The sequence below is a fragment of the Gossypium arboreum genome, chromosome 9 (assembly GCF_025698485.1).
Source record: "Gossypium arboreum isolate Shixiya-1 chromosome 9, ASM2569848v2, whole genome shotgun sequence".
In the NCBI taxonomy this organism is placed as follows: Eukaryota; Viridiplantae; Streptophyta; class Magnoliopsida; order Malvales; family Malvaceae; genus Gossypium; species Gossypium arboreum.
Window position 1 is genome coordinate 86832616 of NC_069078.1, and position 27989 is coordinate 86860604.

The following is a 27989-nucleotide window of genomic DNA, read 5'->3' on the forward strand; positions in this document are numbered from 1 at the left end:
CCCTTTGTATGTTTATATGAATTTAAACAACATTAATAGTCTAAATTCTAAACATAGATTTTAGTAAAGTAAATGGATGAATGTATAATTATTAATATAGCAATTATATACTCATGTAATTACAATAAGTTAATTATACTGTAACTCTCTTTGTAATATTTAATAGCATCAATTATAATTATATAACTACGTAAATTTAATTCTAAAAAATAATATTAATTATTATAAAATGATGAATAATACTTGGGAAAAATTGTCTAATCGAGTGACAAAATTAAAATCAAATCATCATATATAATATGTTAGTTCAAGAAAGTATCCGACAATACAATGACTAATGAAATTAATAAAAAATTTAATACACTATACAATTTTATCTAATTATTCTAATATTCTATATTTATTTAAATCATGTGAATAATCACACTCAAATTTAATTTCCAAACCCACCATTAATATCTCATATTTACATTTTAATTGTTTAATTTACTATTAATTAAAAGTATTTTTAGTCTTTACTTAAATCTAACTTTTAAAAGCAGCATCTTTTTGACTTAATGATCACTTTTGGCCACTTATTAGAGCATAAAATCCAAAACCAATGATATTATGACAGGTTTAAACACCTTTGGAATTTACCAAATCGAGAAATAACAAAGTTCATACAATTAAATTGTATATTATACATCATGATTCGGACTTTAAGTGCTAAGCGAATCAAAATATAAATTAAATTAAAAGTATTAATATTATGTCAATTACATCCTTATATTAGCTTAAGATTACATTGGGTGTTAAATGTAAACTCAGATTTAATTAAGAGAATATTCAAATAAGTGATTAAAATTTAAATATATGTATACTTACTACATAGAGAGAACTTAAATTTGATGTGTTAAAAATATACGGTGTTGTTAGAAATTAGGAAAGTTACTTTTTTTCTTTTTAACATATTAGATTCAAATCATCGTTACGATACGGGTAGTTAAAATTTTATTTGTATTTTAAATATACCCTATGTCATATATGAGTTAACATTTAGCGCTCAAGTTAATTGGTAGCTAACGAAAATACTTAATTGATATAATATTGATATTTTGAAGATTCAATTAAATATTTTTAAAGTTTATGTACTAATTTAGAATATATAGTCTAATTTAAAGACATCCTATATGATTAATCCTCATTAGAAGTGTCATAAATAATTAAAAATAATTTTACATTGATACTTATACATTTTATAATTAAATTTAAATAAAAATATTTGTTAATTCTTAAACAATGAAACAAACCATTTGAGTCGGTTTAGGCGAATTACCAAGATAGGGGTTGAATCTATATTTTTTTAATAAACATCTTTGATTGTACATGTGTCAGGTAAATATCATCCATTTTTTTCAAAATTGTAGTTATTTGTATAAAATATATAATCTCTTTTGTTAATATATATATATATATATATATACATATGTTTAGTAATTATAATTTATACAAATATAACCTAGAAAAAGGGAAGGGGGATTGGCCATTCCAAAATTTAAGCATAAAGCCAATGAGCCCTTGCCTCAACAACAAGGATGAAATTTTAAGAATGTTGAGAATTTAGATTCCAGTTTTATTATGTGTAAATGTTTGAATTATTTACTAGATTTATTTTAGGTGGTTAGTTAGTTACATTTAATTTGTAAGAGTTAGGTTAGTTAATCAATCTAATATTTGTAATTATTGATTCTATTTTAACTTAAAAAATAAATTAAAGAATTTAATGAACAACAAATATAAAAAATTATAAAGTCTCGTAATCAAGATTAGATTTGTTTAAGTCAATCGAATTTTAGTTCAGTTGGTATTAGTATTGTTATCAATGCAATAGGCGTGTGTTTAAGTACGCTGAAGTATATTATCTTCTTATTTAAAGATTGGGAAGAGGTTGCGGATGGTTCTAGGTATTATATCAAAAAACAAAAATTAGGAATCGTTATATGCACTCACTTACCTGAAATGAAGTAAAAAAAAAAAAATTGTTTAATGTTGGAGCTGCTTACTCAATTCAATAAGTTGAGACTTGTATAAAGCAAAATTTAATTGGAACTGATTAACTTGAAATTAAAATTTTAATAATATAATTAAAATTTTATTTTGATTTAATTATAAAATTAATAAATATTAATATAAAATTATGCATTCATATTTCATTATTTTTGAGGCAACAAATTAATGAATTATTCAGATCAAACTAGATCTAGCCGGAATATAACAATCTTAGATTTCACTTTGATTAGTGCATAAAATAATACTTAAATGCTTAGATATTTTCCAATAAAAAAGGACTATTTGCTAGATATTTTTGGAAACCCTAAATCCTTTCCCCAAAGTCTCCCACATAGATTGGTCAAAAGGAAAGGGGGAGCCCTTTCATTTAGAATAGTAATAAAAGTTTGCTGATTTCAAAAAAATTGCTACATTTATACCTTCATTTTACATACCCATTTTTATTTGAAAGATTTAAATTAAAATTTTAACTTCTTTTTTTATAAATTATAAGAAATTTATGAAATGTTTTATAATATTTAACTGTGTAACATAAATGTATTATACGAGTGTATACCAATATTCTAACTTGTAAATTGTAATTACACAAAAGATTACAACACAAAGTAAATGAAGGTTTTTTTTTTAGGTCTCATTGTAGCAAATGAAGTTGAACAACTTTCAGAATTGAAGTTTTAGTTTTAATCTTGCTACTTTAATTTAATATAATTTTATTTCATTATTTTCTAATATTATTAGTTTACAAAATAATTAACACTATTAAATTATCTTATTAAAATAAAATGTGATTTTTCCTTGTAAACATTGTACTTAATTTACTACTTAATCCTTGCTGTTTGAATTGATGTAATTTGATAATCCTATTATTATAGTGTCATTAGTTTATCAAAAATTTGGTGTGATTTTTCCTAGAAACACACTGTTTAAATTATGATTTAGTCATTATACATAATTTGATCCCTTTATTTTTATAATGCCTTTAGTTAATTCAAATAATTAACACTATTAATTATTTCGAGTTAAAACGTTAAATTAATACTCTTTTCGGTGTTAAATTATTAAAACTAAGCATGATATTTTTAAAATAAAGAGATCAAATCATACCGAATTAAAATATAATAATAAAATTTCAAATTTAAACATGACAAAAATAACACAAATTGACCCTAAATGAAATCTATTTGGTTAAAAAACATATGTCCCAAAGAGAAAGGATTGAATGAAATTGTTATTCTACGTTATCCTTATCACTTTCCAATAGGAGCATGATAAATCAGATTTTTTCTCCTGATTTTTAGTTTTTTCCTGATGTAAAATTTAAATCCAACTAAAAATACTAAAATCAATAAAAAAAAATCTAATTCATCATGATCTTATTAAAATAAATAAAAATAAAATAAAATCACATTTTTTTACAATACATTCTTTTGTCCCAAGACAGTTACAAGATATAGTATAATAATATTACAAATAAAAAACAACAGGAATAAATAAAGCCAAAATGACTTTCTAAAAGGAGAAAGTTGTGGTGGGGAATATAGCAAAAATATCTCGTTGTCATTGCCATTGCCAAATTTTATTTCTTGCTTTTTCACAACATCACCCAGCGTCCTAACCAACCGAAAGTAAAAGAAATGAGCGAAACAAAGAAATATATATATAAAAACAATTTTTTATTATATCAAAGTTCCTACGGATTTAACCTAATGAGACCCATGTTCACATCTCTCTTGTTTCTCAACTCTTCCATATGTCCTTTTTTCACCAGTACTGAACTGTTTTTGGTCCATCCATGGCCTGAATCTGCAAATCAAAGCCCTATTTTTTCCCCTTTCTTTTGGGGTTTCTAAGCAAAGATGAATCCATATGAAAGAATTAAACAAGAGTTTCAAGGAACAAGCTCATCATCCTATCATGGTGATATACCGTCCATGGCTACCCCTCAACCAATAGAAGGACTCCATGAAGGAGGTCCTCCTCCATTTCTCACAAAAACATATGATATCATTGATGATTCAGGCACCAATCACATCATTTCATGGAGTGGAGGTAACAACAGCTTCATTGTATGGGATCCCCAAGCATTTTCAATGATCCTTTTACCTAGGTACTTCAAGCACAACAATTTCTCAAGCTTTGTAAGGCAACTCAATACCTATGTAAGTAAATCTTTTTGAAACTTTGGTTTTGTAATTTAGTTCCATACATAGAATTAGATCTTCCTTTTTTCTTTTTATAGGGGTTTAGAAAAGTAGATCCAGATAGATGGGAGTTTGCAAATGAAAAATTCCTTAGAGGACAAAGGCATTTACTTAAAACCATTAGAAGAAGAAAAACACAACAAATTCAAGCTTCATATGGTGGTTTAGATCCTTGCGTTGAAGTTGGGAGGTTTGGGGTTGATGTCGATATCGATAGGTTAAAGCGTGATAAACAGGTTTTAATGGCGGAACTGGTGAAACTAAGGCAACAACAACATAATACCAAGACATATTTACAAGTAATGGAAGAAAGGCTGAAGAAGACTGAGATGAAACAACAACAAATGATGAGTTTCTTAGCTAAAGCAATGAAGAATCCCAACTTTGTTCAACAATTAATACAACAAAAAGATAAAAGGAAAGAACTTGAAGAAGCTATAACTAATAAAAGAAGGAGACGAATAGATAACCATAATCAAACGTTTGTTAAAGCTGAACCAGTTGAGAGCTTTGGTGGTGCATTTGAAGTTGTAGAGTTGGATGGAATGGCAATGGACTTGCAGGAAAAGCATGATGAAGAACACGGAAGCTGCTATGATAAAGGTAAAAGAATTGATGATGAAGGGTTTTGGAATGATTTATTGAATGATGATATGGAGGAAGAGATATCAGCTTTGCAAGTTAATGGGGTTGAAGATGAAGAAGGAATAGATGTTTTGGTTGAACAGCTTGGGTTCTTGGGCTCTAGTCCAAAGTAGAGCTTTTGCATTTGCAGAAATGGGCGGTTTCTAACAGGTTCCCCTTTCTGGCTTCAATGGCGGCCTTTGGGAGGGGCAAAACCAGGTAAAGCTTTTCTTTTCTTTTCCTTTTTTTTTTTTCTTGAGGTTTTCGGTTTGTTGAAATCTTAGAATTTAAAGCTTGTAGATTTACATAATAATTGAAAGAACATATTAGTACAATTCATTGGTGGAACTTTGGAGAAGAAGACCCTAGTTGATTACTATTAGTAACTATCTTTCATCCCAATTTCTTATTTCTACTTTGCTCTAGAATATGCAATTTAACACTTTTATTTTAATTTTACATAATTTAATAATATCATTAGTACTCAAAACCTGTTAATACGCCTAATTTTCTTTTAAATAAATCTAATCGAAATATAAATATATTATTGATTGAATATAATTTCTAACAATATCATCTCCAAATATTAAAACTTATTGATATGCCTAATTTTCTTTCAAATAACTTCAAGCATCTTATTGAAATATAAATTTATTATTGATTGAATATAATTAACTATATATAACCTTATATGTGTGCCGATGACAATAGTTTTTCTTCTCATCATCACATTAATGAAACAATTAAATTAAAATAAAGAAACTAAATTAAACTAAATTAAAGTATGAGAAATTAAACCCCAAATTAATTTCAGACTAAAATCAGGTTTTCTACTTCCACATACTTGGTTAAATTCTTTTAGATTTTTAATGGGATCAATTTGTTTAAATTGGATAAGTTGCTATTTGATAAATATTTGTTTAGGTAATAACTAATAAGATTAAAGCTTTTAAAGAGAAGTGGTCTTTGAATTATGTTCTAAGAGAGGCTAATTAGGTAGTAGATGCTTTAGCGAAAATAGCTTTAACGAGAAGCGAAACATTGCACATGTTTGAGGAATTCCCTTTGGAGATTAAATGGATTATAAAAGAAAACTGTACTCTCGATAATATATCTAGGAAATAATCTTTGTATTTCTTTGTTTCAATTACCAAAAAAAGAAAAAGAAAAAGACTTAATTTGATAATTTTGGCTGCAATGAAAATTTTACCTAATTTGATAGTTTTAAAGAATGTCTTTATAATAAAATAAAAATTATTTTTAATAACTTCGAGGTCTTGCAATCAAATTTGTTATGAATTATATTTATAATTGAATTCGGATAGAAAGCAAGTGCTTGATTAATTTGAAAAAATATTAATTATAATAATATACTTGTATTTAATTTGAATATTTTTATAAAAAATCTAATGTACTAATCCTAATAAATGTATACCTTCGTTGGCAATTCTTTTAAGTCTGTATTTATTTTAGACAGGCATTAATCTAAATTTTATTGTATTTAATAATTATTCATATATATTATGTTGATTATTGCTCTCTAAATAAGCATGAAATAATAAATTTACTTCCTAAAATACTATTTTTCACTTACAAAGTGACTACAACAAATACTAGTAATAATTAGGGTAAGTAAAAAAAATTTAGGAGTTAAAATTATGTTACATATTGTTATAGGAGTCATATATTGATAAATATAGTGAACTTTAATTGTTTTATAATTTTTTATATAATTAAAGTATTATTTATGTTCATTTTACGCCTCATAAAAATTATTTTTTTGAAATTCGTGATTCATACTTTCAACAATATTATATTAATTAAACTTCAAACTTGAGTTTTGTAATACGTTTTACTACAACATCCAAAATTTATTGGTTATGGTTGAATAATAGAAATGATAGTGAGAGATGAAAGATGTTAGTAAATTTGGGGAGTAATGATAATGGGCATGGGAGCTGCCATGGACGCATAGTGTGAGACTGTGAATTGAAGCAGGCAGGCAAAGCGAGGGACCAGCAACTGAGCCATGCATGTGCAGTTAGATCTTTAAAAAAGGAAAACAAAGGGTTTGGGTAATTATATATGAAAGGGGCAAATGGCCCAGCGAAAAAGCTTAGATGATGAAGTACTGCAGGAAGCTTAAACAAGAAACTTGAAAATATAGGCATGGTTGCCACCGCCTACAAGATTTGAGTTGGCTCACGTTTTAACACTTTTTTCTCTCTTGCCTGTTTAATGGATAGGATTCCACGTGCTTCTTGTCACTCTCTCTATCCCTACCATTCATTGGATCTTACATTTACTTCAACACTAATATTTAATCAAAATGAATTCCTGACCATCTCTAAACTGCACATCCAACAGATATATATATATATATATTTATGAAGAAATTGGGTAACGAAGGAGATGTGTGTCCATTGAAATAAATAAATAAATATCAATAATGGTCCTTAATTATGTTTTATCTTTTCTCATTTAGTAATAAAAGTTACAAAATAGTTGTTAGTATATATATTTAATTATGTTTTATCTTCTTTTAGAATTTGAGATTTAATTTAGGTACTTTAAAATTTAAAAATTAAGCCTTTTATTTTTTAAATTAAAATTTCAGTCTAATCACTAACATTATTAGTATATTTTGTAAAAAATTATCGACTTAGCATGTTGATTAAATTAACTTCATATGATGTGACTTACGATTGATAAAAAATAAATATGTTCACTTCATAAATTTTGACGGAAATTACCAATGACAATGATTATTGGATTAAAATTTTAAATTCAACAATAACATGATTAAATTTTAACTTGTAATAAATCTCAAATTTTATAAAATACATAACATACTTTAACCTATCCAAAATAAATTAATTTCCCTTTTTTGTTTTTGCCAGTATTTCCAGACTGTTAAGCTTGGAAAGTGGAGTTGACCCAAATCAAAACTAGGCACTTCAGTTACATTTCTTGAGTAGGTTGAATTGCTTTAGTTTCTTTATTATTTTCCTTGTATTTCACTCTCGGAATTGAAAAATTAATCTCTTTGCTTCGATTTATTAAAATTTAATCTATAAACTTTATGAAAATAAAAATTTAATCTAATTGTTAATAAATACGTTAACTTAAATTTACTAATTCTTGTATATAACTTATTGAATTCTCGATTTTTATTAATTCACTGTGTATAAATTATTAAATTGGCGACTTTTTAAATCTATGATTTAATAGCAAAAGTTAACAATATTATTAAGTTGTACTAACTATTTGAGTATAAAAATCAATTTATTATAAATTAAAATACAACAAATAAATTCTTAAATTTCATAAAATAGAGGAAATTCAAATTTAGACGACTATGCTTTCTAATAGTGTGAAGTTGGGTGGAAAACCTGCCACTTCAATTTTCCCTTAACATTCCCAAAGATTTAACTTTTTTTTTTTTTCACTTTCCTATTGACTTCTTAAGATAGTTTTGGTCTGCAATCATAAAATCAATCTTATACAACTTCTTTTTTTCAAGTTATCTATTGGAACGAGCCTAATAATTAATTCTCCACATTCTATAGGCTCATTAAAAAGTAGATGTTGACCATGAATTTTAATCATACTTAAATTTACTAAAATAAATCACTTTATTTATTGTTTTTACTTAGGAAGATTAATTAGTAAATTAAGAAAAATTTAACTCTTAACATTTATATCTTTTGTCAATTTAGTCATCATTCCTTTTTATTAGCTAAATTTGGTCTTAACTTTTTAAAAATAGTCAAATTTGACCATCAACATTTCATAAAAAGTTGAATCATAATTTTTTAACATAAATATTAAATTTTTAAACAATATATCTACATGACAATTCACTCACATGTATTTTGTACTTTTTTTTCTTTAATTTTAGGAACTTTTATATATTTTTCCTTGAATTTTATTTCTTAATATTTTGTATATTTAATTAGAATTTCTATTAAAAAAGATAATTTAATTCTTTTTAAAGGTTAATGGTCAAATTTAACTAAAGAAAAAAGAACCAAATAAACAAAATTTATAAACATTAAAAACTAAATTTACCATTATACCATAAAAAGTTACGGGTTTGGGTGTGTATATTCTTTGTTCAATTAGTAGGATTCTAAAATTCCACTCTTTATTCACCATTATTAACAACTTCAAGTTTTACAATTTAATTAATAAAGTGACATATTTATTAAAATATTTAGTATATTGATAGTGCATGCTTTAATTTTATAAACATGATTAAAATTTGTCACACTTTTAGGGGTGTAATTAAATCTAGTCAAATTCAAATAAATAGTAAGCTTGAGCTTCGATTTAAATCAAAAATCAAAACTCGTACTTGATTTGAACTCAATCAAATATCAAATTCTGAGCTCAAGCTCAGCCAAAAATATAATTAATCTACTCAATATTAAACTTGATTAAGCTTATTCATTTTCAAACTTCAATTAATTCATATTTAAACTCATTTAAACTCGTGAACTATTCAAATTGAATATTTATGAAACTTGTATCCAGCTTGATGGATACTTAAATTAAAGCTGCTGGAATTATTATCAAAATTTGTCCTGAATTTTGAAACGTTATAGAAGATGCTAAACAAAACCAAATGGCTTTCCTTATTAGAAAGGTAAAGAGTAGCCATCAAACAAGCATATGAAAGCACATCCGAAGAGTTGAAGGGCCAATAGGGTTTTCATTGAAAGGCACTCACTCTCCCAATAGTGTGATGAAAACAACATGGCCAGCCTCAAAAGGATTATATATATTTTATATTTCACATACCCACCACCGACACAAGCCCAACGCCGTGGTCTCAATCTCTTGAACTTATCCTTTCTTTTTCTTTTTCCTTTGTAATTATCCACAAAGCTTTGTCCTTCTCTAATTCCCTAAATCATTGATTAAACAACTTAAACATTTTTTAATCTAAAAACCCATCCCATTGGAGTGTTCACTTTCAACAATAATACAATAATAATGGAGTTTTTCTTCTTAATTTTGCAAGTAAAATAAAAAAAACTATCTATTTTGATCGATTAATAATAATTTTTAAGACATTGGCTCATGTTCTACCAAAAATCTAAATATTACATCATGTGAAAATATTATAAAATGAATGAGATAATTTTTTCTAAATATATTTTATCATGTTAAAGGATTAATATATTATTTCATACCTAAGTCTGATTTTAATGTTTAATTTGTTATTTAAATTTGTTATTTTGTTTTAATTTGATATTTGAGTTTAGTTTTATTGTTCCTTTCGGTACTTGATTTCAACGTTCAATTTAGTACTTGAGTTTTTTATCCCAATTAAATTTTTAGTTTTTTTTTTACTAAAATATACATGTCAAACATTCATTGAGCCATATAATATCGTTTGGTTCGGTATCAAATTAAATTTTAAAACTAAACTCAAATATCAAACTAAAAAAAAAAAGCTCATATATTAAATTATATATTAATCTAATATTAAAATGAATCCATACATCACTAAAAAAAAAAACTCACCTTGATGTAATTTGAATTGAAGAGCTCAAACTGTTTTTTGTACAAACCATTGGTGGAGGGGATGACCACCAAGGACGAAGCTAAAATTTTGAATTGAGAGCTCAAACTAAAATTAAAGAAATCGGAGGTGAAATTAAAAAAAAAAATTATACTAAAATGATCTAAATTGAATAAATAATTCTTTAGAAGGGTCAAAAATATAAATTTCTCATCTAATCAAAATAATTAAAATTAAAGTCCAACTTCGCAAAGGCCCCTATCTCCCAAATTTTGTCCCTGATAACAACAACGAAGTTTGAACTTTAATGTTAGCAATGGATTTAACCACTATTTTCTTATATTATGGGTGATAGTTTATGAGATTTCAACGATATTAAAATTTTTCTGTAAAATTTTTTAATTTTAGAATTTTTATTTATATATAAACACATGTATATACATTATCAATAAACTGAAAAGTGAAATAAATTACAACAATATTTGCTTAAAAAATGAAATAAATTACAATAATATTAATACTTACTAATTTTAAAACATAAAACGATGTGCTCTAACACTACGGAATACTTTTGGTCTCAAATTCAAAATACATTAGATTTTTCTATGGGCAAAGAAAAAAAAAGTTTTGGACCTTTCCACACGTTAGAATATTGAATTTAATTTATAAAAATATATATTGATTCTTTTTAAAGGAATAGTCAGAGCAGACTCATAAATCTTAAAAGTCAACAAAACGAGTGGCATACCCTAATTGATGGCACGCCCAACTCTAACATCATCAAATTTATTAATTAACAATTAATACAAATTTTAAAGTGTTTTTCCTTAATATATAATTAAAAAATAAAAGCGACTTTTGTTAAATTCAGAGCCTCGGAAATTTTGTTATTTTAAAAATATGAAGCGCGTGTGGAGACGAGGATTGTTATTGGACCGTGATTTATTTATTTCATTTTCAAATTAATAATTGTAATATAAAATAATATATATATATCGTTAATTTCCAGGTGGGCTCTTGCCGATGAAGGAAAAACAGTTTGCAAAAGAAGTCTGTAGTTAATAAAGAAACTTCACCTTAAAAGATATCCAAAGACTAAATTGCCCTCCTCTATAATATTAAAATTAATATTTATATTTTAAAATCTAAAAAACTTGTTATTTCCATTAAAATTAAGTTTTAATCCTTAAATTGTAATATATATATATATAGTATATTAAAATTCTCTCTCAATAAAAATAATTTTAACAAGATAAAATTTTATCTAATGATTGAATTTAAGATTAATGTTAATTGAAAATATCTTTTATTATTTTATCAATAATTTAATCAATTTTTTGTAGTGTGGAGTTGACAAACTTGTTTAATTTTGAAAACTTGAAATTTATGTTAGGATTTGAAATTTATTTAATAAGGAAAATATGAACCAGTGGTTTGAAATATATATAATTCATTTAAATTAAATTTAAATTACTGGTTTGATTAATTGATTATGTTATCTGTTTATTTAAGTGTTTAGTAAAACTTAGTTGATAACTAAAAGTTAATATGTGTAAAATGATAAATAAGGACATGATATATTTTATTATTAAGTATTTATTTGTTTATAATACATTAGTCTTTATTGGTGAAATTATTCAAATAAAATACTATTACCGGTGAATTAAAAATCAATCATGGAAATTAATTAGTGATTTTTTAATTTTAAATAAATAAATTTATTGAGTTCCTTATTTGCTAATATTAACTTTGTGGAAATTGATAAATGTTAATAGTGTATCAATATAATCGTAGACTATATTCTTAGTGATAATTATGCCATGTTATTAGCGTGTAAATTAGTGATAATTAGATTACACTCGAATAAATTTATCAAGTAGCATATTTCAATTAATATAAAATTGTATAAAAATCATTTTATACGAGTAATTTGAAAATAAATTAAGAGTATATAAATATTCAATGATAAATAATCTCGAATAAAAATTTCTCGCGACAATGTTGATTTTTGTAGATTTACAATGGAGTTTTTTTTTTTTTAGATTTACTTTGGACTTTGGAGGTGGAGAAAGTGAAAATGAGATAATGGAGGCTATTGATATCTTGACATCAGTATTAAGTTTGAGAACATGTAGTAAAAAGAGTAATTTTTTGAGCAAGTATGGTCGGATATATCATTTCACATATCTCATTCCCAATTAATTGCTAAAAATAGTTGCCCATCCAAACTTTTTTGTTTAACTAACCACCTATTCAATATATATTGAATTTAATTTATCAACAAGCTTTTGTAAATCTCTATTCACCAAACATTACAACTAAAGGGTTTGACTACCTAATCCTTAATTTGTGTCCAAGTCTACTAAAAAAAAGCTCAAAACTTAGTTTACCAAACATCTCCAGTAAAAATTAAAAATTAAAATTAAATATAAAACTACTTTTAAAAATTAAAACCATTAAAATTATTAAAAAATATAAAAGTATATATATTTTCATTATTTTTATTTTTAAATAATAATTAAATGCTTACATTAATCTATGTGTATGTCATGTAAGTAAAATTAACAAATATTAACTTTTTTATCTATTTTAAGGTAATTTGATAAAAATTTACAAATTTAAAAATTAAAAGAAAATGAAAACTTAAATGAATGGTTAAAATAATTTTTTATTATAGGAGAATAAAAAAGTCATTACACCATAAATGTAAATTGGAAAGTTCAACATAAGTACTATGCAGGTGTAATAATACAATCATAAATAAAACAAATTCAAGCAATTGCAATCAAATTTAATTTATTACAAAGCACAATCTAATTAAAAATAAAAATATATTTGTACAAAATCAACATATAATAAAATTGAATCTAAAATAAATCTGAAAAATACTACATAATATTTATGTACAAATAAATTTAATTTATAGTGTATTTAATAAATTGAAAAATTAAGTGTTGAAAGATTGAATACTAAATTTGATAGGCGTTAATTTTATATTAGAAAATTGTTTGATAAATTAGTAAATATAAGTATAAAATATAATTATGTTGTTTGATAAAAGTAAATATTGATATTTAAAAAATATTTATTTCTTAATTTTAATCTTATAAATATAATATTTTGTATTATTTTGGATCAAATAAAAAATTAATTTGAATATCTCTTATTTTTAAAAAATGACAATTTATTTCATTTTTAATAAAATAAAACAACTTAATATTTTTTACATTAAGTGATAAATAGCCATATATCTACTTATTTTATTCAACATGTTTTTAAATTTTTTATTAAATAAAAATTAAAATAATTATAAAACACATTTAGAATATTAAAATTTAAAATTTTTATTTCATTAAAATAAAAAAATTAATAATTTATCAAACACACCCTTAATACCTTAATATTTGTCAAGATGTAATTGGCAGTCAACACAAGTATTAAATTCATATATGGAATTAAAATTTCAATAAAAAGTATAAAAATCAAACTCAATAAATTAATCCTAATATAGTAAAATTCTCTAACTATTATTAAACTACAAAGCTGTAACTCAAACAAAGGAAGGAGGGCAATTCCGTAAAATCAAATAATAATGATCACATCATCGTCTTAAAAAAAAACTAATTTCTTAATAAAAACAAAACAAAAAAACAAAATTAAAAGAACCCTCGATTTATCCCTCTATTTCTCTCTCTACCTCTTCAAAACCTTCCTCTCTAAGCTCCCTCTTCCCTTTTATTTTTTTATTATTTTTTTCAATTGAAAGTTTTCATTTCCATTTTGAAATTTCGGAACCAGATCTCTCTTTATCTTTGCAATGCCAATTGGTTCCGAGTCTGAGATCCCTTAACTCGCGTCCTCTTCCTCCTTCTGAAATCAAATCCGGTTTTGTTTCCTTCTCGACTCACTGAGTTAAACCGCCAATCTTTGGCTTTGTGTTTTTTTTTTGTTTTTATACGACGGTAACCGAAGAATGGGAGCGGTGCCTTCGACGCCGCGCCATACAAGCACCACCGCCGAAGCGGCGGAGTATCTAATCGGCACCTTCGTCGGCGAGAAATCCTTTCCTTTGGCTTCCGATTTCTGGCAGAAGCTTCTGGAGCTTCCTCTTACCCTTCGCTGGTCCTCTTACCGTGTTCAACAAGCTTGCGAGCTCTTCGGCGAGTGCTTTCTCTCCAAATTAATTTCATAAAACATTTTGATAATTGTTTTCTTTGGAATAATTAGTTGTGTAATTTACTGCTCAATTTTTTACAATTCACAAAATGCAGCTGTTTTTTCGCACTATTTGTTAATAGAATTTATTGTTGTCTTGAAAATGATAGCAATCTTATTGTAGGAATACAATGCTTAGCTAATGATAAGGTTCCGATTGCTTCTACAGTTTTACTACCTCTGTTATTTGATTGGCTTACTTTTCTGGACCGAATTGGAGTGCTGTTGTAGTGATATTATATGTAAAATGTTTGAATACGCGATGATTTGAGCTTCTGCTTTGTGATCTAAAACTAAACGATCTGAAAATATCTCAACGGGTGGAAGATATTTGTTTGTTATTGATACTTTACTTTTACCAAGTTGAGGGCAGCTATTATGAAAACTATACAGAACTTCCAAACACTTACCAAAAACGGAGCTAAGTGAATTTTATTAATCAATCTCTAAATTCAATGCTTAAGTTGCGAGAGGCATTTTCTGAATTAATAACTCTTTGCAACTTTATTTTAAATTCTACCACTATTAGTTGACCTTCGTTTGTTTTGTTACAAATATTCACAATCATGCTGACTTTGTTTCTTTGTGCTGGATCCTTCATGTACAGCACAAAACAACCACCACACCAGGCACCTTGCGAAGATTTTGATTCACCTTTCATGGTGTTTACAAGAGGCAGTTCGAACTTCTGGTGCTCCATCTGTGGTTTATTTGAAGGCCATTAATGCGGTGTACTTTTCATCTGTTTTTTTGAAGTATATTATTGAGAATTCACAGAGTGACAATATTGAGGAGTTATGTTTGTCTCTTCTTGAAAATGAACCGGTGCCTAAAGATTTCATGACTGGTAAATCCATAACTATTTGCCTCTTATCATTATTTGCTCTCAAGTTTTGAAATTAAAGTTTGTAAATGAGTATCTTGCAAGTTGTTATTTTACTGATAAAATTGCATCTGACCTGATTTTTATTTCTATTGTGCAGATCAAAGGATTGAAAATCTTTTAATGCATAATGTGCTTACCTTCCTTGGTTCAATAGATGTAAGGTACACCATGGCTTAATGGTGCATTTGTTACATTGGCATTTCTACTTAATTTTCTCCTAATATTACATTATTTTCCTCGCAAGTCCTACGACATCCCTTCTGCACCAGGAGTTGCTTAACTTCATGCTTGTTGCAATGTCTACTCAACTTCTTTCTGGACCAACCCCAGGGCCGAAAGATGTAAACCCTTTTCTTGATGCTGCAATGTCTCAGGTTATAAGTTAAAACCTTAGCTTGATTTTTTGCTCCAACAATATCCACTTTGCATACTCATTCTTTGCTTCACAGGAAAGTATGCTGGTCAGTTCAGTGGTTCACAGATTGCTTCTCAATTATATAATGCGACCTCGTCTTCCTTCTAGTACTGCTGCTTCTTATTCTATTTTTTTCGAGGAAAATCAACCTGGTGTTTTACAAAGAGTTGGTTCTGCTGCTGGTATGGTCTTTTCCTTGACGCTCTTATTAATACCGAGTCCCAATCTGTGCTCATTGCTGTAGGAACTTTTCCTGGAATATGTTTATAATAACGTGTATGCTATGCTTGCAGCAAACTTTGTATTGTTGCCATTCAATTATTTGGTCAATTCAAATAGTGAAGGCTCTAGAAATCAACTGGCAGATTGCAGTCTCCACGTGCTACTTGTTCTTATTCATTACCATAAATGTGTTGTAAGTGATGAGTCTATAACAGATAGAAGTGATGACAGTGCCTCTACAGATCCTGTTTCTAAAGTAAATACATACTTTACTGTCAACCCTTACAGCAAGGCCTTAGAAAATGCAAGGGACATCGAATGTGAGATCTCTTTACGATTTCCTTTTGGGTTACTAGCATTTTTTCTATATAGTTTTCTCTTCCTATTTTTCCATGCATGTCATTATGATGGCATATTAAACGGTATTGGTGAATGTATAAGAATTTTGCTTGCAGTTGATCGTGCCGATATTGAGGGGAATGCACAAAATGGACCAGTTGTGAGATTACCTTTTGCATCCCTATTTGATACCCTTGGCATGTAAGTATCTTTCTATTCTATTATTAATATGTGAATGAGTAAAATTACCTCTATGAGATTATTAAAGATTGCTTTTTGTGGATTATGATGTATTCATAGTGGGCAAATCTGGGTAATAAGGTTTGTATGACTGCTTCATTACTGTTAGTTTTTGCTAACATTTTGCCAAAAATGGGTTCTATTCCTTGGTAATGGCTGTTGGCTTTCTTTTCCCCATTTTTCTTTTGTTTCTTAGTTGATTTTGTTTAAAACTGTTCTATAAAGAAAATTTGACTTAAGTTTAGACTTCTATTTTGTGGAGTATCTGTCCTTCGCATAGCTGTGAACTTTGATTGACACAAATGCTTTGCCACTTGTTACTGTATTCAGAATCAATATTCCATCTCTCATGGCTTCTCTCTCATTCTTTTTTAGTAATTCGTAATGGTTCCCACCTGCAGGTGCTTGGCTGATGAGACTGCTGTCCTTTTACTTTACTCATTGGTGCAAGGGAACTCTGACTTTTTGGAGTATGTACTAGTGCGAACAGATTTGGATACATTGGTAAGAAGCTCTAACTTCCATTATCTGCATTTCATATATAATTCTCAGGAATTCCATTTGCAAAATTACTTTCTGATTTTTTGAAGCAAGATGCGAATTGTAGATGGTGTCTTGTTAACGTATTTAAAAGTTTTCTTGGCCTCCTGCCTATCCCCTTTTCACCAGAAAGAAAGAGCTTGAACATTTCTATATGAGATGTTCAAGTCATACACATTGCATCTTGTTTTGCTTGATCTTGTCTATTATTTTGTTTTTAATCTTTCATTGTAATTCTTCTGTATGTTTACACTTTACATTGCATAAACACCTCTGCCTGTTTATATCGTACGTCGCATATGGTTTTAATCTGTGTTTGTACGATGAATATCAACAGTTGATGCCCATCTTGGAAACACTATACAGTGCTTCGAGGAGGACATCAAATCAAATATACATGTTGCTGATTATACTCCTCATACTTAGTCAAGACTCTTCATTCAATGCTAGCATTCACAAGATGGTAAGCATCTCTTTCGTTTGTCAGCTTTTGACTTTTATGAATGAGTATTGCCTTGATGTCTTATTCATATGGACAGATACTGCCTGGTGTTCCATGGTATAAAGAGCATCTCCTTCATCAGACATCACTTGGTTCCCTGATGGTCATAATTTTGATAAGGACTGTCCAGTATAACTTGTCAAAGTTGCGGGTATGGCTCTGAATGTCTTAGATTCTTACCACACCATGTTATGCTTATTGAAGTAGTAGGCTCCAGGAGAATATTGTTAAATGGCTGAAATTCTCTCTTCATATGTTAGTTTTTAGCTCTAGGACAGTAATATATGATTGTATGGGTTCTACACCTGTTAATATCTTATTATTTGGGAGTTGATTCTTTTTTCTTTAATGAATGAACAGGATGTCTATCTTCATACTACTTGTCTAGCAACTTTGGCAAATATGGCACCTCATGTCCATCGTTTGAGTGCATATGCTTCCCAGAGACTTGTCAGCCTCTTCTATATGCTTTCACGCAAGTAAGTCATCTATGTTTAGACCACTTTTTTCTTCACCATAATATTCCTTTTGTGATTGTTACCTCTGTTACCGACCCTTCAATCTACTTGAAACTGAAAGTACCATTTCCCAACACCTATGTTTGATGCATATCAGGACATGGTTATAGAATCCTCTAAGGACCCTCCAAATGTATGGAAAAACTTAGAAAAATTGAACATTACCAATGTTGGATTCAAACCCGAGTCTGAGTAACAAAGATTCATGTATATTTTGCTATCTTGGCACTCCTAACTTCTATTGTAAATTTGTTGGAGTTCAGGTACAACAAATTGGTAGAGCTAAGGGACGATAAACTGCAAACCAAAGCCATCTCAACAGGGGATGGCCTTGTAGAAGATATGGTATCTGTCATGGTTTTGGCATGTGATGTAGCCCTTTGTAAAAAGTTTGCTCTGTGTATCCTAAAATAATATCTCTTCCCCTTGTTGCAGTCAGCAGAATTGCAAATTTATACCGACTTTTTGAGAATTGTCCTTGAAATATTAAATGCGATTTTGACATATGCACTGCCACGGAATCCTGAGGTACATCTTTTATTGAAGTTATTCAAGATAATCTTCGTCTGCATTCCATCCCATCAACACTTACGGACATGTGCATTTGTGCAGGTTGTCTATGCCATTATGCACAGACAGGAAGTTTTTCAGCCATTCAAGAGCCATCCTCGCTTTGCTGAGCTGCTTGAGAATATTTATAATGTATGCTTTATGAGTTTATGTGATGAAATGCATTATTTAATCTTTCATTTCTTTGTCCTATTTTCTTCTTTATTTCACCTTGCTTTTCGATTGTTTTGATCTCTTTGGCTTTTATAGGTATTAGATTTTTTTAACAGTCGTATGGATGCCCAAAGAATGGATGGTGAATGGTCTGTAGAAAAAGTCCTCCTGTTCATAATTAATAATTGTCGATCTTGGCGCGGTGAAGGGATGAAGGTAAAATTATACGACTGTATATAATCATTGTGTTATTTAGTATGGTTGCTTCCATTTCAATGCATTTTGGTTCTATTTGAACAGATGTTCACTCAGTTGCACTTCTCGTATGAACAAGAGAGTCATCCCGAGGAGTTCTTTATTCCATACGTTTGGCAACTCGTCCTATCCCGCTGGTAATAATCTGAACCTTAGAAAAATTATAACCAGAAACGTGGAGGGAGAAAAACTTCTGGTCTTCACACTATTAGTGATTGCTATGTTTAATAATTTGTATTATTGAAACGACTGTATGGGACTCACTTTAAACAATGTTTTAAGTTTGTACCGTAATAATTTTCGCTGATCTCTAATCCATATTCTGCCCCTTTTTCTTTTCAGTGGATTCAGTTTTAACGCAGATGCTATAACTTTGTTCCCCGTCGATATGCATGCCAATGTAAGTTTATGATTATTAATTATGCGAAGAGTTCTCTTCATATGATTCTTTCAACTTGCATTGAACGTTTAAACCTTTCGTTTTACTGTTTGCAGAAAGAAATTTACTATGATGAAATGAATACGAACCAAAACGGGGAGTTGAATGAACAAAGAGTTCAGTTTGATCCATAACAAGAAAAGTAAAAAAAAAAGGCATTTTATACCATTGGCTTGTGCTTCTGCATGTACGTTTGTGGTGTATTTTGTAAATACATAAAAAAATGATAAAAATAGCAGAAAATGTATTCTTCTTAATTCTTTTCTGTTTATATATGTTTGAAACACTGTAGAGGGGTCTTTTTCGAGGTAGATTAATATTTAAATTCCTTTGTATGAAATAAAAGAGAGGATTTGATGATTCCTTTCCTTTTTCACAAATATTATTTCAGCCTCCATTTTTTTTCAAGGAGATGAAACTCATGCTCCTTTGCTATTATGAAGCTGATGGATCGGAGAAGTTTCAATGATATAATAACTTAAGGTATTTATATCTCATAAAGTTTATGATATTTATATTTCCGAGATTTTCTAGGAAATGTCTATTAAAAATTGAAAAAAAATTCCCCACCTGGCTTTGTTATTGGATTTTACTTTATTAATAATTTCTTTTCCAAATATGTGAGTATAAATTTTAAGATTAAATGTAAACATCTCTATTGATAAAAATAATTAATCATTAGACATTTTAACTATTTATATCTGCTTTTACAGATTTCTGACGAATTTTTTTCTAGTATAATAAGAAAACCTCGCTGATGATTCTTTTGGTATAATGATAATTTTTATTTTAAATACAAACCTGTATAAATTTAATCATTGACATTTTAACTATTTATATATGCTTTTACATTTTTCTTACGAATTTTTTTTCTAGTATAATAAGAAAACCTTGCTGATGATTCTTTTGGTATAATGATAAATTTTTTATTTTAAATACAAATCTGTATAAATTTAATATATTTTTATTGTGGTGAGTTATCTTCTTTTATTTGGATGTCAGTTTTAATTTAATTCACTCTGCAAAATTACGTTACTTAAGCTTGATAAATTCGTTCACATATTCAACAACGTACAAAAAGCGAAACCAACCAGAACCTACACTAGGGTTCCGCCCTTTACATATTCGGTGAAAGCCAAGGCAACAAGTCCCAACATGGCGAACCTCCCATTCCACAGCTCAGCATCCGAGCTCATGAACTGACCGGACCTTGATTCCACCGTCTCACCTCTAAACAACGGTATCAAAGATGCAAGCGATAACACAATACTAGTCCCAACGAACAACGGGATCCCACCGTTGGATATTTGGGTCAACACATCTTGACCTTTGGATAACTCCATTGCCAGCGCTGCCACAAACCCAACCATCGCCAACCTGCCGTTGATCCTCTCCGGTGCAGGCCCACTGAAGGCAAACACATCGGAGAATTTCGTGCTCAGTTTGGGTGATACCGGTGGAGGGCTCGGCTTAGGTTCCGGCGTTCTTGCCGTTGGCATTGGCTCCTTTTGATCACCCTCCTGCAAGTGAAAAAAAACGAATCACTTAAAACTAAAAACCTGTTTAAAGTCAAACCCTGAATGTCAAATATCAAAACAGGAACTTATGAACTTACCTCTGCCAAACAGCGAACTTGAAGATTGAGTTTCCTTTGAAAACGAGGCATGCGTTTCACGTTATAAAACTGAACCATTTGTCTCTTACTAGCAAGGCCAGTCATGGGACTTGCTAAAAGGAGGGATTGCATTTGCATGGCAGGTGATGATGCGGCCATTTTCTTCAATTTAAGGATAGATATGTGGAAGTGGAAACTAAGGAAGAACCCTAGAGATTATTTTGTTTTTCAAAATCTAAAGTAAAGGCTTAATGAAGCGAAAGTAGCAATGAATAATGCAATTGAATACTGATGGTGAGTAAAGTAGTGCAAGTGTTTTGCTATAAATAGCGTAGGATAGGGGAAGGGGGTTGTGGATATTTAAGGGTCCACGTCGCTCTGTATCTAATACTCGAAAGTGAGTGAGTCACGTGGGATTGTTTGTCCACACATGATGAGTTTGGTGACGTGGGCTCTTTTATTACCGGAAAGTGGTTGTTGGTTCCGTAGACTGCCGGACCTTTTGGTCTGACGTGGCCTCTTCTCGATACTAGGAAGAACTTTCTAGACTCTTAGCGTGGGACGTGGTCTCTTTCTATGCGTTGTTTTTTCTTTTGGGTGAAATAAATTCAAGTTGATTAAACTATTAATAAATTTATGTTTTGGTTATTTAACATCAAAAATTATAAAATAGTTATCAAATTATTCGAAAGTTTTTATTCAAGTCATTGGACGTTAAAATCGTTATTGTATGACCTTCTTTATTTATACCATTTGTATCAGTCAAGAAAGTTTTCATAATCAGACGAGATCGACTGGTTGGATCAAGAATCTACCTAGAAAACGATCTGAAATAAGAAGTCAGACTGGTTGACCCGTGAACTGATTAGATTGGTTAAATTGACTAGTCGGATTGGTTGAACTGACCAATTGAATTGCTTGTACTAATTTTCTTTGTTTTAAAATATTTTTTAAATAATTTATTCATTCAAACCAGACGAATTAGTCAAACTAAGAATTGATAGTTTAACCGGTTCAAACATCGGTTTGGTTTTAAAAACATTGATAAAAAACTCTCCTTTCTCTTTTCTTATACAATTTAGTTTTCTTTCATAAAAAAACTTTGAAGGTTACGAATTTGTAAACCAAAATCCAAATAGCTTATTTCTCCAATCTCTAAGACAGATCGTTAAATAGATTTGAGGTATGTTTTTTTACTCACTAATGGGTATTGATCTATTGTACCAATTGTTGAATCACTGTGTGGAGTTCACAAGTTAGACGTTTTAAAAAAAAACTTAGTTGCCCAGTGACTTAAAATAAAAACTTTCGAATAATTCCATGATCATTTGTAACTTTTTAAAATTGAGTGACCAAAATATAAATTTATTAATACTTTAGTGACCTTAGTGTAATTTACTATTTTTATAGTGATTACTTTGTAGTTATTTGAATATTATGATTATATTACATTTATATTTGCAAATAATTAAAAAAAAAACATTTTCAATATATAATTAAAAATACATACCTGGGCATAACATTTTGTTGGGCCTTGATTTTGAGAGTATTATGAATATTACGGTCATTGCGGATTAATTGGATAAAAGATGCTTTAACAAAAATAGTTCTATCGAGTGATAAAGAATTGCATATGCTAGAGGAACCTTTAATGGAGATTAAGGAGTTTTTGAAAGAAGCTTTTCTTCGAATAACTCATTTATAAATATTTTGATGTAATTTTTTTTCTATTTATCAAAAAATATCATAAAATACTAATTGAATTAATCTAATTGACAATTATTTTATAATATTACCTGTGTTTACGCAATATATTAGAGTTAATATTAAATGCAATCACAATATATAGTTTTATAAATTTTAGGAATTAAATATGAAGTTAGGTGAATATAATTTTAAAATTTTTAGTAATTGATCATCATTTAATTGGAAAAATGATACATAAATTTATACACCAATACATAAATATAAATTTTATTAAATATTTAGAAAATAGTGAAAGTTCTTCGCAGATTGCTCTATTATAATATCCTTATTAAATTAATATTTATACTATTAAATGAATCCATTTAATTTTTATACTATAAAAATTAAATAAAATTATATTTTAACAAAGTTAATATTTATTATTAACAAAACCGATATTTTTAAAGCTATTATATTTTTGCAAATAAAATATTTTATTTGAAGTTGAACTATAAATAAAATCTCAGTGAAACACCATTAAAGGGGTATAAGGATTAATTTGATTCTTTGAAAGGCTATTAAATCGTATAATGATTAATTTGATTTTTTAAAATAGTTTAGAGACTAAACTGATCAATTTAAAAGTTTAAACACTTATTTGATCAAATAGCTATAACAGAGGGACCTATTTTACCTTTAGAAAAGGGCACCACCCTTGAGATATTCATGGAATGCCATAAAAACAAGGCCCAACATTGCAAATCTCCCATTCCATAGCTCAGCATCAGAGGTGTAAATCCCAACTGAACTGCCCTCAATTCTCATCCCTTTCAACAATGGGATCCACGATGCCATTGCTATCACCATACTGCTTCTCACCATCCATCGAATCCCACCCTCTGATGTGATCTGAGTAAGTAGATCCTGGCCCTTGCTTAACTCCACCGCCGTGGCTGCCACGAACCCAATCATCGCCAACCGCCCATTGATCCTCTCTGCCACTGCTCCACTAATTAACGCATCAGACAATTTCAAGCTCTCGAAATGCCCCTCATCTTCATCATCCTGAAAAGTACAAAACCTGGGTTTAAGAAATGTCCAGCGTTATAGCTAGGGAACTAAGCAAGAAAAGTACCATAAACTTACCTCCGCCAAGCAGCAGATGCAAACATTGGGTCTCTTCGGCACATATTTTACCCCGAAAAACTGAAAAACCCTACTTCTGTTAGTGAGTCCAGTTCTCACAGGACTTTCCACAAACAGTTGGACTGCTACTAGTGATGCAACCATTTTTCTTGCTTCCAAAAACCTCTATTATTTTTTTTTTCCTGAAACTGAAACTGATTGATCATCAACATAGCATATAAAGCCAAGAACTTTGATGCAATTACAAAACCCAATAAAATTCAATGCAATTTACTACAATTAGCTCATTGCATTGACGTAAGACGGTAAAGTTAGGTATGTAATTTTGAAATGTAGAGAGAAAAAATGGTGGTGGTAAATTTGGGTCCACGTCATTTTCATATTTAACTTTCAAAAGTGATTGGTAAATTATGTATTGGGCACAAGTTTCATACTTATAGTTTGTGTTTAACTTGACATGAATGATTTTCACGTTTATAAAATATTATTTTTTAAATAAAAAAAACTAAATATATTATATTGTAATGTAGGTGTTAAAACTATGTTAAATTGTTTAAGTTTAAAATCTTAATAAAAAGATTCGAGCAACTTTCAACTTAAACAACTATTATGGTATAAATATTATGCATAAGATATTCCAACCTGAGCAATGAATATCTTTAGATGTATATGGTGGAGCAAGGTAATTATGGTAAATGTTTGTTAAATTTCATTCCGCTTAAATTTTAAAATTACTTAAACTCTGCTATCAGTCTTTTGCAAAAGTTATAGATTTAGTCCTTGTAGATTATTTTGATCAATTTAAGTTATTGTACTTTTCAAATTGGTAAATTTTAATCTCTATACTTTTTAAATTTTAAAATTTTAGTCCTAACTCAAACAATAACAGTTAAATTCAATTACTAGTTCTGAATTATGCATACAATTGTATATTTGGTCCATATTCTACAATTAGATCCTTCTAAGACCTTATATTTTAAAATTTTGATTTTTCAATCTTTACTTGAATGATAGTTGTTAATCCATTAACTGAATTTTTAGTGAGTAATGTGTAGAAATAATACATGATAATTTGTTTGACACATCAGGTTTTAACAATGGTAAAACTTAATGAATTTAACAGTTATTTTTTGGTAATGACTAAAACTTAAAAATTACAAGTATTAAAAACAATCAAACTGTAGTACAATGATTTATTCAACAATGTTCGTAAAGTACAGTGACTAATAGCATAATTTAACCCAAAAGAAATGAAGAAGTGCAGTGTGGAGTAATATAAAGCATTTATAATCTGGAAAAGTATAACAAGTTTTGGTACAACTGTAAAGTATATTGCAAACTCAATTTCAAATCATGGAAATAATATTATTGGATGGAACAATCATGAATCTCGAAAAGATTAGTCTTCATGGATCGGCATAAGCTTTTCGATTCTAGCAATTTAGCTTTACATTTACAATCACTTTTTGGGGGTATTTGCAAACTTATAGGAATACTGAGAAAAAACATCATATTCTCTTTCACCATTCACTTCTTCAATTGGCACTGCATCACACATTTCTTTCAAATCATCTTTCGTCAGCTTCAATGTCAAGGACCCAATGTTGCTTTCAAGGTTTTTAATCTTTGTTGTAGCTGTAAATTTCAATTCCAAAAAAAAAAAAAAAAATCATATACCCGGACTGGTGCATATTCGGATAAAGACATGGGGATATAACCCTCGGAAAACACTTCAACTGCATAGAGAAATTCTAAAATATTGAACATACTCGTGTAAGATGCAAACCCGAGTTCAAAGAGACTGATGAAAAAATTTACCAGGGATTGGAATTATGTCTTCCCCTTGATGGAACACCCATGCTAGAGCTAGCTGAGCAGGGGTGCATTTATGCTTCTTTGCCAAGTTTTCTAAACGAGCATAAACGAGCTTGTTCTTCTCTAAATTATCCCCCGAGAATCTCGGATGCATTTTCTGTGACAAGCACACATCGAATACGAATCAAAAATGGAGATTTTCATACCAGAGATGTATATAAGATGCATAGGTTTTGATCATAAAAATGGGAATTAAATCATTAAAAAAAAAAGAAACTTATGGATTTGATGTACCAAAATACTTTCACTAGGCAAGCTCTCCACACTTGCTTTCCCACCAAAGAAACCTCGTCCAAGCGGACTATAGGCTACGATCCCGATACCAAGCTCTCTGAGGAAGATACAAAAACAGTTGGAAAGACTCGGAAATGAGTGTCAGACGTAGGGTATTATCCTACACGAATATGCATGATTTTAAGGAAAACAAAAAGTATGGGTACCGACTAACAAACCTGCAGACTGGAATTATATCATCTTCGATCTCACGACACCAGAGGGAATACTCCATTTCCAAGGCTGATATAGGATGAACAGCATGAGCTCTTCTAAGGGTATCAACACTAGGTTCAGATAGACCAATATATTTTATCTTTCCCTCTTCTACAAGCTTCTTCAATTCCCCCATCTGTTTTTGCCAATGTTTGATGCATTAAAAAATGTTATCAATTTTAATAATATCTATCGAGAAAATAGGTGTTTTTTGAGATGATATATATGCTTACAGTTTCCTCTATAGGGACTGAAGTATCGACACGATGCTGGTAGTAAAGATCGATATAGTCCACACCGAGTCGATTCAGGCTAGCTTCACAGCATTTTCGAACATATTCACGGGTCCCTTTCACCTCAAAGTTAAATCCTTCTAATACACGGATCCCGAACTTTGTTGCTAATTGCACTTCATCCCGCGGAAGCTGCTTCAAAGCCTGCGAAACAGGACATATATGCATGTATCGACATGTGTTCATGAATCAAGACAAGCTCTTATCTAACTAAATATTGACACATACAATAGCCGAAACCACAAAATAGCGACCGTATTGCAACAGTACATACCTTCCCGATCATGATCTCGTTATCGTAAAGTTCGCCGTAAAGGTCAGATGTGTCAAAGAATGTGATGCCCTTAGAAAAAGCTTCCTTTAAAACAAAACACCCTTCTTCATGCGAGAGAGGAGCATTGTACATACCAGAGAGTGCTCCACAACCAAACCCCAATTTAGAGACCTGAAAATACACGCACACATATATAGAGAGATGACTCGAACTCTTGATTTTTCTAAAGAATTCGTATTCGACCACCACATGTTCAAATAAACATAAACCAAGACACATATCCTTTTGACACTCACTCGAGTCTAAATAACATTGAAGTGAATATATAAAAATAGTAAATTAATCCATAACTTGAATCAATTAAAAAATCGAGACTTAGGAAATTTTCTTGTTGGCCAGAAAGTCAAATCCATTTCTTACCCTTGTTTCCAAATGCTAAAAAGCATTCAAATAAGTTCAAATCCTAAACTGGTTTCATATAATAAATTTTAAGTCCCAATATTGCAGCATCCATTGCAAGAACAAAAAAACAATCAAAATGTCAAATAATATCTTATCATATCATAAATCCCTATTTTTAATATAATGTGAAGAAGACCCATTTTGGCTTACCTCCAATCCTTGAGTACCCAGCTTCACCCTTGGAATTTGAACTTGGGTTTCCTTCTCCATTTCCTTTTTCTGAAGCTGAGTTTTGTTGAAAATGGAGTTTCACAATCCTAGCCACTTACAAAATGAAAATATCGTATATTATATAACAAAATATTGATATATATTCCCTTACCAACCTTTTTGTTTTACTTTTGCATCCACCAACCATTGTAGGAGCAGTTCTTAGCAGCCTTTTTCTTTTTCTTTTACTTTTGCATCCACCAACCATTGTAGGACCAGTTCAAAACATTGACTCACC

At 29.2% G+C, this 27989-nt stretch overlaps 5 protein-coding genes across 6 annotated transcripts; 2 read left to right on the forward strand and 3 right to left on the reverse strand.

Annotated features, from left to right (window-relative positions):
- Positions 1-3672: 3672 nt before the first annotated feature.
- Positions 3673-5266, forward strand: LOC108452427 (heat stress transcription factor A-6b-like). The gene is made up of 2 exons (XM_017750216.2): positions 3673-4211; positions 4292-5266. The coding sequence occupies exons 1-2, from the start codon at positions 3909-3911 to the stop codon at positions 5009-5011; spliced, it is 1023 nt and encodes a 340-aa protein (XP_017605705.1). The 5' UTR covers positions 3673-3908; the 3' UTR covers positions 5012-5266.
- Positions 5267-14046: 8780 nt separating this feature from the next.
- Positions 14047-20119, forward strand: LOC108489848 (uncharacterized). The gene is made up of 18 exons (XM_017794525.2): positions 14047-14567; positions 15230-15469; positions 15606-15669; positions 15753-15882; positions 15958-16105; positions 16217-16465; positions 16601-16685; positions 17126-17228; positions 17602-17727; positions 17804-17917; positions 18127-18245; positions 18548-18629; positions 18720-18812; positions 18897-18986; positions 19104-19223; positions 19308-19399; positions 19605-19662; positions 19758-20119. The coding sequence occupies exons 1-18, from the start codon at positions 14381-14383 to the stop codon at positions 19833-19835; spliced, it is 2178 nt and encodes a 725-aa protein (XP_017650014.1). The 5' UTR covers positions 14047-14380; the 3' UTR covers positions 19836-20119.
- Positions 20120-20703: 584 nt separating this feature from the next.
- Positions 20704-21848, reverse strand: LOC108451844 (early light-induced protein 1, chloroplastic-like). The gene is made up of 2 exons (XM_017749533.2): positions 21317-21848; positions 20704-21221 (listed from the first exon to the last, which is right to left on the reverse strand). The coding sequence occupies exons 1-2, from the start codon at positions 21473-21475 to the stop codon at positions 20799-20801; spliced, it is 582 nt and encodes a 193-aa protein (XP_017605022.1). The 5' UTR covers positions 21476-21848; the 3' UTR covers positions 20704-20798.
- Positions 21849-23560: 1712 nt separating this feature from the next.
- On the reverse strand, positions 23561-24728 carry LOC108452323 (early light-induced protein 1, chloroplastic-like). The gene is made up of 2 exons (XM_017750098.2): positions 24149-24728; positions 23561-24067 (listed from the first exon to the last, which is right to left on the reverse strand). The coding sequence occupies exons 1-2, from the start codon at positions 24290-24292 to the stop codon at positions 23699-23701; spliced, it is 513 nt and encodes a 170-aa protein (XP_017605587.1). The 5' UTR covers positions 24293-24728; the 3' UTR covers positions 23561-23698.
- Positions 24729-25492: 764 nt separating this feature from the next.
- On the reverse strand, positions 25493-27981 carry LOC108450590 (perakine reductase-like). Of its 2 annotated transcripts, none has more exons than XM_053018990.1 (8): positions 27864-27981; positions 27692-27766; positions 27080-27250; positions 26746-26949; positions 26476-26648; positions 26258-26354; positions 25967-26120; positions 25493-25783 (listed from the first exon to the last, which is right to left on the reverse strand). In XM_053018990.1, exons 1-8 carry the CDS (start codon positions 27957-27959, stop codon positions 25608-25610), a joined length of 1146 nt encoding a protein of 381 aa, XP_052874950.1. In that variant the 5' UTR covers positions 27960-27981; the 3' UTR covers positions 25493-25607. The 2 variants fall into 2 exon arrangements, with proteins under 2 accessions (XP_052874950.1, XP_052874951.1); XM_053018991.1 differs by having other exon boundaries at positions 27868-27973.
- Positions 27982-27989: the final 8 nt, after the last annotated feature.

Bases quoted from the DNA above. Each gene is read 5' to 3' on its own strand.
- LOC108450590 (XM_053018990.1), bottom strand. From the start codon at position 27,959: ATGGTTGGTGGATGCAAAAGTAAAAGAAAAAGAAAAAGGCTGCTAAGA. The intron at 27,767-27,863 runs GTAAGGGAATAT...AACAAAACTCAG, and splicing joins AAAGTAAAACAAAAAGGTTG to CTTCAGAAAAAGGAAATGGA. The intron at 26,355-26,475 runs GTTTGTTAGTCG...TATCTTCCTCAG, and splicing joins GATATAATTCCAGTCTGCAG to AGAGCTTGGTATCGGGATCG.
- LOC108452427 (XM_017750216.2), top strand. From the start codon at position 3,909: ATGAATCCATATGAAAGAATTAAACAAGAGTTTCAAGGAACAAGCTCA. The intron at 4,212-4,291 runs GTAAGTAAATCT...TTCTTTTTATAG, and splicing joins TAAGGCAACTCAATACCTAT to GGGTTTAGAAAAGTAGATCC.
- LOC108451844 (XM_017749533.2), bottom strand. From the start codon at position 21,475: ATGGCCGCATCATCACCTGCCATGCAAATGCAATCCCTCCTTTTAGCA. The intron at 21,222-21,316 runs GTAAGTTCATAA...TTTCACTTGCAG, and splicing joins AAGTTCGCTGTTTGGCAGAG to GAGGGTGATCAAAAGGAGCC.
- LOC108489848 (XM_017794525.2), top strand. From the start codon at position 14,381: ATGGGAGCGGTGCCTTCGACGCCGCGCCATACAAGCACCACCGCCGAA. The intron at 14,568-15,229 runs GCGAGTGCTTTC...CTTCATGTACAG, and splicing joins ACAAGCTTGCGAGCTCTTCG to CACAAAACAACCACCACACC. The intron at 16,686-17,125 runs GTAAGTATCTTT...TCCCACCTGCAG, and splicing joins CTATTTGATACCCTTGGCAT to GTGCTTGGCTGATGAGACTG.
- LOC108452323 (XM_017750098.2), bottom strand. From the start codon at position 24,292: ATGGTTGCATCACTAGTAGCAGTCCAACTGTTTGTGGAAAGTCCTGTG. The intron at 24,068-24,148 runs GTAAGTTTATGG...TGTACTTTTCAG, and splicing joins GCATCTGCTGCTTGGCGGAG to GATGATGAAGATGAGGGGCA.